Source organism: Natrix helvetica (genome assembly GCF_964273705.1).
Source record: "Natrix helvetica genome assembly, chromosome: W".
In the NCBI taxonomy this organism is placed as follows: Eukaryota; Metazoa; Chordata; class Lepidosauria; order Squamata; family Natricidae; genus Natrix; species Natrix helvetica.
The window spans coordinates 84,054,016-84,067,651 of NC_138555.1; the positions used below are offsets into that span (position 1 = coordinate 84,054,016).

The 13,636-nt window shown below is 42.7% G+C and overlaps 1 protein-coding gene across 1 annotated transcript in view; it reads left to right on the forward strand.

The window, feature by feature from the left end:
• LOC309400814 (hydroperoxide isomerase ALOXE3-like) overlaps positions 1-7,132 on the forward strand; it is a 28,774-nt gene extending 21,642 nt beyond the window's left edge. Inside the window, 3 exon segments of the mRNA XM_081969502.1 lie at positions 1,056-1,156; positions 4,838-5,008; positions 6,636-7,132. Coding sequence (XP_081825628.1) covers positions 1,056-1,156; positions 4,838-5,008; positions 6,636-6,815 — 452 coding nt within the window. The 3' untranslated portion in view covers positions 6,816-7,132.
• The last annotated feature ends 6,504 nt before the right edge of the window (positions 7,133-13,636 follow it).

Consider the following 13,636-nt stretch of genomic DNA (forward strand, 5'->3'; position numbering starts at 1 on the left):
TCACCTCAGAGGGAAGGGAATTAGCTCTCTTGTACATTGTGTGGTGTGGATTTTGTGTCGTGTTTTCATCTACCTTGATCCTCAGGAACTGGTCACCGCAGGGTTGGCGACCCAGCAGATGTAGGCATCCAGATGTTACTTGAACCCCATGGAGCGATGAATGATCCTCAACCTCGGTAACTTTTAAGAGATGTGGACTTCCAGCTCCCAGAATTCCCTATCCGGCTGGGGAATTCTGGGAGTTGAAGTCCACACCTCTTCAAGTTACTGGCGTTGAGGAACACTTCCGTAAAGTACTACCCTGGTTATATATGTTTGATGAGTCCCGACTCATCAAATGATGTTTGAGTTTTCCCCCTCTTTAATTAGCAAAGATGATGATAAAGATGAAAATAATAATCCAAACAGATTGAACCAGATTAGAAGACTTTCAGACACCGTTTTTTGGTGGAGGGTCAGAAGGTTTCTTGGCAAAGTATCAGTTCCTGGGAAGGTGCCTTAGATGCCTCCTTCAGAATTCTTGGCCTCATCGTAGTCCTCTCCTTCCCCTTTGTGTGTGTGTGTGTGTCAGAAGTCCCAAAGGTGCTTTTTTCAAGAGGCCATTGGACTTCCTTTGCTTTTCCTTGAAGAGGTTTCGCTTCTCATCCGAGAAGCTTCTTCAGTTCTTCAGAGCAAAGGAGATCCCTTCTTCAGAACTGAAGAAGCTTCTCGGATGAGAAGCGAAACCTCTTCAAGGAAAAACAAGGAAAAGTCCAGTGGCCTCTTGAAAAAAAAAATAGCACCTTTCTTTGGGAGAACTGTGACCTGGATGACTTGAGAATCTCCATGGACATTAAGGGTGATAATTTCTCGAACGATTCTCGTTTTTGGAAAGCTCTGTCAGATGCCTCCTTCAGGATTCTTGGGTCTCGTGGACCTCCCCTTCCTCTGGGAGGCCTCCTCTTCTTTAGAACAGTTTCAGATACTGGTTTTGTGACGATTGTATGACGAGGGTCATGCGTCTTCCTGATCGATCCAACTTCGTTGGACGTCCTGTCCATTTTCCCCCAAAACAGGTATTCCATCCACCTTCGACAGCAAAGCTGAGCTGATTAAGTTCCTCACCATGGTCATCTTCAACTGTTCTGCACGGCATTCGGCAGTGAACAGTGGACAGGTAGGGGATTCCTTCAGTGGGTGGGTTTTCATTTCTAATCCTCTTTCGTTCCTGGGATTAAGCAAGATTTGCGAGATTTGCTGTTGAGCAGTATTTCCCAACTTTCTGACGTGTGGACTTCAACTCCCAGAATGCCCCAGGCAGCCACGTAGGTTAACTTTCTTAATAGACGGTGGGTATGCAATAAGCGTAATATATCTTGACTTCAGCAACGTGAAGAAAAGAGCTGGCTGGAGAATTCTGGGAGTTGAAGTCCACGAGTCTTAAATCAGGGGTCTCCAACCTTGGCTACTTTAAGACGTGTGGACTTCAACTCCCAGAATTCCCCAGTCAGCCATATAGGGTTACTTTCTTAATAAATGGTGGGTATGCAGTAAGCATAATATATCTTGACTGCAGCAAATTGGAAAATAAAAGAGCTGGCTGGGGAATTCTGGGAGTTGAAGTCCACACGTCTTAAATCAGGGTCTCCAACCTTGGGAACTTTCCGACATCTGGACTTCAACTCCCAGAATTCCCCGGCCAGCCATGCCTGGCTGGCTGGAGAATTCTGGGAGTTGAAGTCTAGACGTCTTAAAGTTACAGCTACCGAGTGTCCTTCAGCATCTCCTTCAACCTCAAGAAGAGGAAAAGGTCTCTGTTGTATTATGTCCCCTTCATGTACATCTTGCGTTGGCAGGAAGTTCTGAATATTGCCCTGGAAGACAGTGACTTAGACTCACAAATACAACCCCACAGTACACTCACACCGGGCTTCGAGTGTTGTTGTTTGGAAAAGAATAAAAAAAAAACCTTGTCTGACAAAACACACTTGATTTCTAAGCTCTTTTTCTGAGAAGTCCTGACAGCTGAGGGCTGGGTGTGACCGTAGATTAGCATTCCAAGATAACGTGGCCTTGGATTAATGTCTTCACACCTGCTGGTGTCTAATCGTGGTCCAATCTTGCCTTCTAGCCTTAGTGTGATGGCTTCCTGCTGCTGATCTCCTTGGGGACAACCTTGTCCTTCATGTTGAGTTCCCCCATTCCTGCCTTAGATCTTCTCCACTTGCCGTTGTAACTTTGGTAGAACTTCTATATAGATATTGGTGTGGTATCAATACAATACAATACAATACAATAGTAGAGTTGGAAGGGACCTTGGAGGTCTTCTAGTCCAACCCCCTGCCTAGGCAGGAAACCCTATACCGTTTCAGACAAATAGCTATCCAACATCTTCTTAAAGACTTCCAGTGTTGGGGCATTCACAACTTCTGGAGGCAACTTCTGTTCCACTGATTAATTGTTCTCACTGTCAGGAAATTTCTCCTCAGTTCTAAGTTGCTTCTCTCCTTGATTAGTTTCCACCCATTGCTTCTTGTTCTACCCTCAGGTGCTTTGGAGAATAGTTTGACTCCCTCTTCTTTGTGGCAACCTCTGAGATATTGGAATAATGCTATCATGTCTCCCCTAGTCCTTCTTTCTCTTAAGCTAAACATACCCAGTTCCTGCAACCGTTCTTCATATGTTTTAGTCTCCAGTCCCCTAATCATCTTTGTTGCTCTTCTCTGCACTCTTTCTAGAGTCTCCACATCTTTTTTACATCGTGGCGACCAGAACTGAATGCAGTATTCCAAGTGTGGCCTTACCAAGGCATTATAAAGTGGTATTAACACTTTACGTGATCTTGATTCTATCCCTCTGTTGATGCAGCCTAGAACTGTATCTTCTGTAGATCTTCTAACTTTGGGTTCCCTTCTGTCTGTTCTTGTTTTTGAGCAGCCTATTGTTGATCTCCTTGGGGACAACCTTGTCCTTCATGTTGAGTTCCCACATTCCTGCCTTAGATCTTCTCCACTTGCCGTTGTAACTTTGGTAGAACTTCTATATAGATATTGGTGTGGTATCTTCTATAGATCTTCTAACTTTGTGTTCCCTTCTGTCTGTTCTTGTTTTTGAGCGGCCTATTGTTGATCTCCTTGGGGACAACCTTGTCCTTCACATTGAATTCCCCCATTCCTGCCTTAGATCTTCTCCACTTGCCGTTGCAACCTTGGTAGAACTTCTATACAGATATTGGTGTGGTATCTTCTGTAGAACTTCTAACTTTGCGTTCCTTCTGTCCATTCTTGTTTTTGAGCGGCCTATTGTTGATCTCCTTGGGGACAACCTCGTCCTTCATGTTGAGTTCCCCCATTCTCGCCTTAGATCTTCTCCATTTTTCTGGACACACAGTCAAGATACTACCCTACCTCCTGCAGAACTTCTAATTTTGAGATCCTTGTGTATAGTCCTACTCCAATAATGGTTTTGAGCTTCCTGTTGCTGATCTGCTTAGGGGCAACCTTGTCCTTCACTTGATCTCCCCCATTCCTGCCTTAGATCTTCTCCATTAGTTGGACACATAGCCGAGATGCCATCCTACTTTTGTAGAACTTCTAATTTTTTGTTCCTTGTGTCAATTCTTGGTCCAACCTTGTTTTTGAGCTGCCTGTTGTTGATCTCCTCGGAGACAACCTTGTCCTCCATGTTGAGTTTCCTCATTGCTACTTTATTTGCTGAACACACAGCCAAGATACTCTCCTACCTTCCGTAGAACTTCTAATTTAGGGATCCTTCGGTTTACTATTGGTCCAATTTTGCCTTTCAACCTTAGTTTGATGGCTTCCTCCTGCTCTCCTTGGGGACAATCGTGTCCTTCACTTGAGTTCCCCCTCAATTCCTGCCTTATATCTTCTCCATTTGCTGGATATATAGCCAGAATGCCATCCTACCTTCTGTAGACCTTCTAGTTTTGAGTTCCTTGGGTCTATTCCTCATCCAACCTTGAATTTGAGTTTCTTTTTGCTGATCTCCTTGGGGACAACATTGTCCTTCACTTGAGTTCCCTCCCCCCCCCATTCCTGCCTTAGATCTTCTCCATTTTGCTGGATGCATAGCCAAGATACTGCCCTACCTTCTGTAGAACTTCTAATTTTGGGTTTCTTGGTCTACTCTTGGTCCACTCTTGCCTTTCATCCTTAGTTTGATGGCTTCCTCCTGCTCTCCTTGGGGACAATCTTGTCCTTCACTTGAGTTCCCCCTCCCCCCATTCTGACTGAGATCTTCTCCATTTTCTGGATATATAGCCAGGGTGCCACCCTACCATCTGTAGAACTTCTAATTGTGAATTCCTTGGGTTCAGCCTTGGTTTTGAGATTCCTGTTGCTGATATCCTCGGGGACAACCTTGTCCTTCAATTGACTTCCTCCATTCCTGCTTAGATCTTCTCCATTTGCTGGATATATAGCCAGGATGCCATCCTACCTTCTGTAGACCTTCTAATTTTGAGTTCCTTTGATCTATTCCTCATCCAATCTTGGTTTTGAATTTCTTGTTGCTGATCTCCTTGGGCTCAACCTGGTCCTTCATGTTGAGTTCCACCATTCCTGCCTTGGATCTTCTCCATGTGGTGGACACACAGCCAAAATACTGCCCTACCTTCTGTAGAACTTCTAATTTTGGGTTCCTTGGGTCTACTCTTGGCCCAACCTTGCCTCTCATCCTTAGTTTGATGGCTTCCTCCTGCTCTCCTTGGGGACAATCTTGCCCTTCATTTGAGTTCCCCCTCCCCCCCATCCCTGCCTTTGCTGGATACATAGCCGAGATGCCACCCTACCTTCTGTAGACCTTCTAATTTTGGGTTCCTTGTGTGTCGCAACAGTTTGACTTTGCTGCCTGGATGCCCAATACGCCGGCCACTTTGAGACAGCCTCCGCCAACAGTCAAGGGCACAGCCTCCTTGAAGAGCATCTTGGAGACCTTCCCTGAAGTCAACTCCACCTGTGCCTTGTTGTCACTGCTGTCCATCGTCAGCTACGAGCCAGGAGACCTGGTAAGCGCATCAGAAGAGTCAGAAGATGATAGCAAAAACAGAGAAACAACAATAAAACATTGGCCTTCTGCCCTCAAAAGTGTAGGAATGATGTCCTCTCGCTGCGCTTTGGGGGCTTTGACTGTCTTATATGAAAGTTTTCCGACATGAGCCATTTTGCAGATATGCGGATTCTCCTCCCAAAATCCTTAGCAATATCTGCTCTCCTGGTTTTGGAATTCTAACGTAATTTCTAATGTTGGATTTCCCCCGCTTACCAGAGGGAGCCCCCTGTGGAAGACTGTGAAGTCATTACCATGGCAGCTCCACTGTGCTGTGCAGTAGAAGCCATTTTACAGCAGTACAGTAGGAGCCGTTTTAAGGCACAACAGGATTTATCTTAACAGAACACACACACCCCAGAGGGGTGTTAGGGATGTCTTACCCCCACCGTGTTTTTTTTCAGAGATTATTAATTCTGTATTCTATTCTATTCTATTAATTCTATATTTTATTATTCTATTCTATTAATTCTATATTTTATTACTCTATTCTATTCTTTTCTTTTCTATTCTATGTTCTGTTCCATTCTATTAATTCTATATTTTATTATTCTATTCTACTATTCTATTCTATATTTTATTATTCTATTCTATTCTATTAACTCTATATTTTTTATTCTATTGTATTAATTCTATATTTTATTATTCTGTTCTGTTCTATTCTATTCTATTAATTCTATATTTTATTATTCTGTTCTGTTCTATCCTATTAATTCTATATCTTATTATTATGTACTGTTCTATTCTATTCTATTAATTCTATATTTTATTATTCTATTCTATTAACTCTATATTTTTTATTCTATTGTATTAATTCTATATTTTATTATTCTGTTCTATTCTATTAATTCTATATTTTATTATTCTATTCTGTTCTATTCTATTCTATTAATTCTATATTTTATTATTCTGTTCTATTCTATTCTATTAATTCTATATTTTATTATTCTATTCTACTCCATTCCATTCTATTCTATTCTATTAATTCTATTTCTTATTATTCTGTTCTGTTCTATTCTATTCTATTCTATTCTATTCTATTCTTAATTCTATATCTTATTATTCTATTCTATTTTTATTCTATTCTAGTCTATTAATTCTGTATCTTATTATTCTGTTCAGTTCTGTTCTATTCTATTAATTGTATATCTTATTATTCTATTCTATTCCATTCCATTCCATTCTATTATATTCTATTAATTCTATATCTTATTATTCTGTTCTGTTCTGTTCTATTCTATTCTATTCTTAATTCTATATCATATTATTCTATTTTTATTCTAGTCTAGTCTATTAATTCTGTATCTTATTATTCTATTCTGTTCCGTTCCGTTCCATTCCGTTCCGTTCCGTTCCATTCCATTCCATTCCATTCCATTCCCTTCCCTTCCCTTCCCTTCCCTTCCCTTCCCTTCCATTCCATTCCATTCCATTCCATTCCATTCCATTCTATTCTATTCTATTCTATTCTATTCTATTCTATTCTATCCCATTCTATATTCTGAAACAGGCTGACCCTGGGGATTTGAAGATCAGCTGGGCAGCCCCTCCGTAGCTGACCTTCTCCCTCTTTTTCCTCCTTCCAGAGACCTCTGGGCCACTACCCGGAGGAACATTTCACCGAGGAGATGCCTCAAAACCTCATTTCCGATTTCCGGAAACGCCTGGCGGTCATTTCCGAAGAAATTGAGGAGAGGAACCAAGCTTTGCCCATTGGCTACCACTATCTCGACCCTTCGCTGGTGCAGAACAGCGTCTCCATCTAATGGCCAAGCCCCACGTACCGCCGAAGGCAGAAGAAGAGAAGACGTTGCCCGGAATTTGATCACGTTTTTTGACCGTCGGGGGAAAAAACCATCTTCTTTTCGGCCAACAAATTTAAAAAAAAATGGGTTGGAGGGGGGAGGAAGACTAGAGAGTGAGGGAAATTGGGCTATTTTTAGGTGGGTCCTGGAAGGAGGGAAGGATGGGTTGGTGGGTAAACCAGAAGCGATTGCAAGAAATCCCCAAATGGTGTCTCCTGAGTAAGGAAGGAAAAAAGGATTGTATCCCTCGCGGAAATGAATGCTTTTGACTTCTGGAAACTCAATCCGACTGGTTCTCTTTTCTTTTCTTTTTCTTTTCATGTTTAATGATCGCCTGGTAGTTGCAAAGTGGGGTAGTTGCATGAGGACTAGAAACACTAGATTAGTCGCCGTAAATAACCCCGGGATCGCCTGGTAGTTGCAAAGTTTAAATCATGTGGACTAGAAACACGAGTTCAGCCGTCATAAATAACATCACGATCGCCGACTAGTTGCAAAGTTTAAGTCATGAGGATTAGAAACGCTAGTTTGGTTGCCATAAATAACATCACGATCCCCTACTAGTTGCAGAGTTTAAATCATGAGGACTAGAAACACCAGTTCAGTCGTCATGAATAACGTCACAATCGCCTGGTAGTTGCAAAGTTTAAATCATGAGGACTAGAAATACTAGTTTAGTCGACATAAATAACAAGAAGCGTCATGATGTCCCTCTAGTTGCAAAGGTTGAATCATGAGGACTAGAAACACTAGTTTAGTAATCATAAATAAGGTCATGATCGCTCGGTAGTTGCAAAGTTTAAATCATGAGGACCAGAAACACTAGTTTAGTGATCCTAGATAACAACAAGCGTCAACGTCCACAGAACAGTAAATTATATTCCATGTTGCTTTGATGTCTGCATATTTATATTCATCTAATTGTTTCTCAACCTTGGCCCCTTTAAGATGGGTGGACTTCAACTCCCAGAATTCCCCAGCCAGCGTATCCGTTTCCCGTTTAATTGTCATGCCATCTAACCTTCAACCTATTTATCAATGTAGTTTGTCACAGGTTATTTCCCCCCCCCCCCCACTTTTCTAAAATCAAGATATATTACGTCTACTGCATTCCCACCGTCCATTAAGAAAGTTACCCTCTATGGCCGGCTGGGGAATTCTGGGAGTTGAAGTCCACACGTCTTAGAGTAGCCAAAGTTGGAGACCCCTGATTTATGACTCGTGGACTTCAACTCCCAGAATTCCCCAGCCAGCTCTGTTTTTTTCTCACTTTGCTGAAGTGAAGATATATTACGCTTACTGCATACCCTCCGTCTATTAAGAAAGGCGTGCAAAGCATACTATCCAGGGATTCCCATTTGTCCTTGTCCTAGCCATGCTGAGTTTTTAGCAAGGGGAATTCTGGGAGTTGAAGTCCGCCCATCTTAAAGGGGCCAAACCCTGAGAAACATTGGCCTAATAACAGAAGTGGCCTTCAGCCGGTTCTCACCGGTTTGCCTAAACCAGGAGTGGAAATTGCAAGTGGGGTTGGGCCCTGGCTCTATAACGTTCCTATTTAGGCACATTTTTGAGGCTAGGCGCATGCGTGGAAGGCATGCACGAGCATGCACAGAAGGCCGGGCACAAGTGTGGAAAGGGGCGGGCAGGCACACGGAGAACCGGTGGTAACAAAATGTGACGTCCCACCGCTGCCGAATAAGCTACGACTGGAAAAAGTAACATATAAAAAGATCCAACTGGGGGAAAAAATTGTGAGCTGTTTTCTTTTTCCTGTCTTGCATCTTCCTTCAAAACTGGGGAAGTGGGGAGGGGGAGGGAGATGGAGATAGCAAAATTGTTTCATTTCCCCCCCCCCCCGCTGCGTCATCTGTTTTTTAGTCCACGTTTCCCAGGGTCACCCCGGCGCTATGAAAGATGTAAAAACGCCTGGTGGAATCTTATTCAAATTGGATTATTCAGACGAGGATGTGAAACAGGCTTCGGGCAGGGCTGAAAGAGGGGGAGGAACGATAAAAGATATAGGCCAGGTGATCAAGGTGTGGGAGGAACTTGTTTCTCTTGTAGGTAGAAACCAGGTAGACCAGACGGAACGCGCCCCCGGAGAAGATGAATTCTCCTTGATTGTCAAGCGACGTTGACAAAGAGTCTTGTAAATCTTGAAAGTAGCATTCGTCCCCGGTCTCGTTGACAGCTCGAGAAACTGGGGAGGGCTTCTTTTCTTTTTTTCCATCCCATTATACAGCTCTGGGCTAAGCCGTCCCTTATCTAGCCTTTCATCCGGCTCTCAAGGTCCTTCCTACATACCCAAAAAACGAAAAAAAACAGAACTAAAATCTGAAATCTGAAAACTAAAATGATTTGTCTAAAATCAGAGCTGGGTTCCTGCTGGCGTTATTACCGCCCGAAAAAGGTTGCGCGGACACGCTCGCTTTGCTCTCTCGCACACCAGATGTGCGCGTTTGCACTTCACAAGGTCTGGGCGTGCGCACAACATTTTAAAAAAGGGGGAGGGGAAATGCATTTTTTTCAATGAAGATTGTTCTGCGCATGGGTGGAACAGAAAATCAAGATGGCGCCGCCGGGGATAGAACCGGTACCGTCACGGGTCCAACTGAGTTACTACCTATTTAGCCGAACTGGTACAAACCGGGAGGAACCCACCTCGGATCTAAAATGGTACAGTGAAAGAGAGAGAAAGGAAGGAAGGAAGGAAGGAAGGAAGGAAGGAAGGAAGGAAGGAAGGAAGGAAGGAAGGAAGGAAGGAAGGAAGAAAGAAAGAAAGAAAGAAAGAAAGAAAGAAAGAAAGAAAAAAGAGGAAGGAAGAAGGGCAGGGAGGGAGGGAGAGAGAAAGAAAGAAAGGAAGGAAGGAAGAAGGGCAGGGAGGGAGGGAGAGAGAAAGAAAGAAAGAGGAAGGAAGGAGGGAAGGGTGGGAGGGAGGGACAGAGAAAGAAAGAAAGAAAGAAAGAAAGAAAGAAAGAAAAAAAGAAAAAAAGAAAAAAAGAAAAAAGAAAAAAGAGGAAGGAAGAAGGGCAGGGAGGGAGGGAGAGAGAAAGAAAGAAAGAGGAAGGAAAAAGGCAAGGGAGGGAGGGACAGAGAAAGAAAGAAAGAAAGAAAGAAAGAAAGAAAGAAAGAAAGAAAGAAAGAAAGAAAGTAAGTAAGTAAGTAAGAAAGAAAGAAAGAAAGAAAGAAAGAAAGAAAGAAAGAAAGAAAGGGAAAAGGGAATGAAGGGAATGAAAGCCTCCGGGGATGAAGCTGCCATAATTTCTGAATAACAGAATAATAACAGTGCTGGAGGGGACCTTGGAGGTCATCTAGTCCAACCCCCCCCCCCCGTTACACCATCTGACAAGAGGGTAGTCGAGTCCCTTCTTGAAAGCCTCCAGGGATGAAGCTCCCCCAACTTCCGAAGGCAACGTCTGTACCATGGGTTGATTCTTCTCCCTGTCTGGAAATTCCTCCTTATTTCCAGGTTGAATCTCTCCTGGTTCAGTTTCCACCCATTATTCCTCGTCTGGCCTTGGGGTGTCCCAGGATAACGTCATGGGACCCAATCTGAGTTGGTCGTTGGAACCAAGGTTTATTCTTCCAAGCTTTCATGCTGGAGCCCATCCTCAGAAAACTTCAGAATAAGCGCACCAAACTGTTCTGACGCAATGTATCCCACTCCATCAATCAGAACAGAGCTGGAAGGGACTTTGGAGGTCTCCTAGTCCAACCCCCTCCTCAATCAGGAGACCGTATCCCACTTTAGACAAACGGTTGTCCAGTCTCTTCTTAAAAACCTCTAGTGATGGAGACAGCCACAACTTTTGGTGGCAGGCTGTTCCACTGATTAATTGTCCCCACTGTTAGGAAGTTTCTCCTGAATTCCAGGTTACTTGTCTCCTTGATCAGTTTCCACCTGTTGTTTTAGTCTCCAATATTTACATTTATATTTTATTATATTATGTATGTATGTATGTATGTATGTATGTATGTATGTATGTATGTATGTATGTTTGTTTGTTTGTTTGTTTGTAGGTGGTTCCTGGTTGTGTGTAGCTTTTAGTTGTTAATTACCAGTAGTCCACTAAGTTGTTAGTTGTCATTTCCTTATGCCCTTGGCTCCTAAGTACACCTTAGGCTGGTAGTAAATCAGCTCCCAAAATACCAGGCGGCACCAGGAAGCAACAACTAACAACTTAATGGCCAACCACCAACGCCCTAATTAACAACTGAAAGCTACACACAGCCAGGAAGTAGAAATACAATGAGAGAACAACCCAGTTTAAAGTAGAAAAATGTGGGTTAGACAGCATCACCACCAGATGGATTGGTAACTGGCTGACCAACCGCACTCAACGTGTAGTCCTCAACGGAACTGCATCTACATGGAGGGAGGTATGCAGTGGAGTCCCCCAAGGCTCTGTTTTGGGCCCAGTACTCTTCAACATCTTCATCAATGATTTGGATGAGGGAATAAATGGGGAACTCATCAAATTTGCAGATGATACCAAGCTGGCAGGAATAGCCAACACTCCAGAAGATAGGCTTAAGATACAGAAGGATCTTGACAAACCTGAACATTGGGCACTATCTAATAGAATGAAATTCAATGGGGAAAAGAGTCAGGTTCTACATTTAGGCAAGAAAAACGAAATGCACAGGGACAGTATAGGTGGTACCTTGCTCAACAGTAGTAACTGTGAAAGGGATCTTGGAGTCCTAGTGGACAACCATTTAAATATGAGCCAGCCGTGGGCAGCAGCTGCCAAAAAAGCCAACACAGTTCTAGGCTGCATCAACAGAGGGAGAGAATCAAGATCACGTGAAGTGTTGATGCCGCTTTACAATCCCTTGGTAAGGCCACACTTGGAATATTTGCATTCAGTTTTGGTCACCACGATGTAAAAAAGATGTGGAGACTCTAGAAAGAGTGCAGAGAAGAGCAACAAAGAGGATTAGGGGACTGGAGGCTAAAACATATGAAGAATGGTTGCAGGAACTGGGTATGCCTAGCTTAAGAGAAAGAAGGACTAGGGGAGACATGATAGCAGTCTTCCAATATCTCAGGGGTTGCCACAAAGAAGAGGGAGTCAAGCTATTCTCCAAGGCACCCGAGGGCAGGACAAGAAGCAATGGGTGGAAACTAATCAAGGAGAGAAGCAAGCTAAATTTCTTGACAATGAGGGCAATTAACCAGTGGAACGACTTGCCACCAGAACTTCTGGCTTCTCCATCACTGGAGGTTTTTAAGGAGAAATTGGGCAATCACTTGCCTGGAATGATACTATAGGGTTTCCTGCCGGAGCAGGGGGTTGGACTAGAAGACCTCCGAGGTCCCTTTTGACTCTGTCATTATTCTGTATTCTTAATTCTGAAGGTTAAGATGGGCGTGATTGTTTTGCCTCCGAGCACCAGAACCCTGTGAGGTAGGCTGACCTGAGGCAGGACGAACCCCAAAATATTAATTCCTTCCTCTTGAACGCAGGGAAGCTAAATTCACAAGTTCTTCCATGCTGGGAATTGCAATCTCCAGATGTTTTTCACATTCTTGTCCTAAAAAACATCTCAACCCAACCTAGAATTTTAAGAGCCTTTCCTTGTCTGGTGACCTCAGGCTGTGATGGATAACAACGCCCATCGTTCTCTACCGACTGGCATTTAAACGCCAGCAGGTGCCAGCTTTGGCGACTTCCTTTGCAGATACCAGTGGAGCAGGAGTAAGTAATTACGAAGAGGCAAATTCACAGGCTGCCTAAATAGCAAATTTTATACCAGCAGGTGATGCCAATGGTTTTTTTTTTTTAATGCCAACTATTCCACCGACTTAGCAGTTGCCTGAAGAAACACACACAAACCTTGGCTGGTTATAACCCTGGTCTGGAAAGCTGCCATTCAAGGCGAGTTTCTTTAACCCGGTGTGCCCTTGGCCAAGGACCCAAGCAATAGAAAGAGAGAAAGAGAGAAAGAGAGAAAGAGAGAAAGAGAGAAAAGAGAGAAAGAGAGAAAGAGAGAAAGAGAGAAAGAGAGAAAGAGAGAAAGAGATAAAGAGATAAAGAGAATTTAGAATTAATAGAATAGAGAATAGATTAGAATAATGGAATATAGGAGAGGAGAAGAGAGAATAATGGAATGTAGGTAGTGTACAATAGAATAGAATTCTATGATAGAATGGAATAGGAATAGGAATTAGGATAGAATAGAATGGAATGGAATAGGAATGGGAATAGGAATAGGAATAGGATAGAAAAGGAATAGGAATAGGAATTAGGATAGAATGGGATAGGATAGGATAGGATAGGATAGAATAGAATAGAATAGAATAGAATAGAATAGAATAGAATAGAATAGAATGGAATGGAATGGAATAGGAATAAGAATAAGAATAGAAATAGGAATAGGATGGAATGGAATGGAATAGGAATAAGAATAGAAATAGGAATAGGATGGAATGGAATGGAATAGGAATAAGAATAGAAATAGGAATAGGATGGAATGGAATGGAATAGGAATAAGAATAGAAATAGGAATAGGATGGAATGGAATGGAATAGGAATAAGAATAGAAATAGGAATAGGATGGAATGGAATGGAATAGGAATAAGAATAGGAATAGGAATAGGATGGAATGGAATGGAATAGGAATAAGAATAGAAATAGGAATAGGATGGAATGGAATGGAATAGGAATAAGAATAGAAATAGGAATAGGATGGAATGGAATGGAATAGGAATAAGAATAGAAATAGGAATAGGATGGAATGGAATGGAATAGGAATAAGAATAGGAATAGGAATAGGAT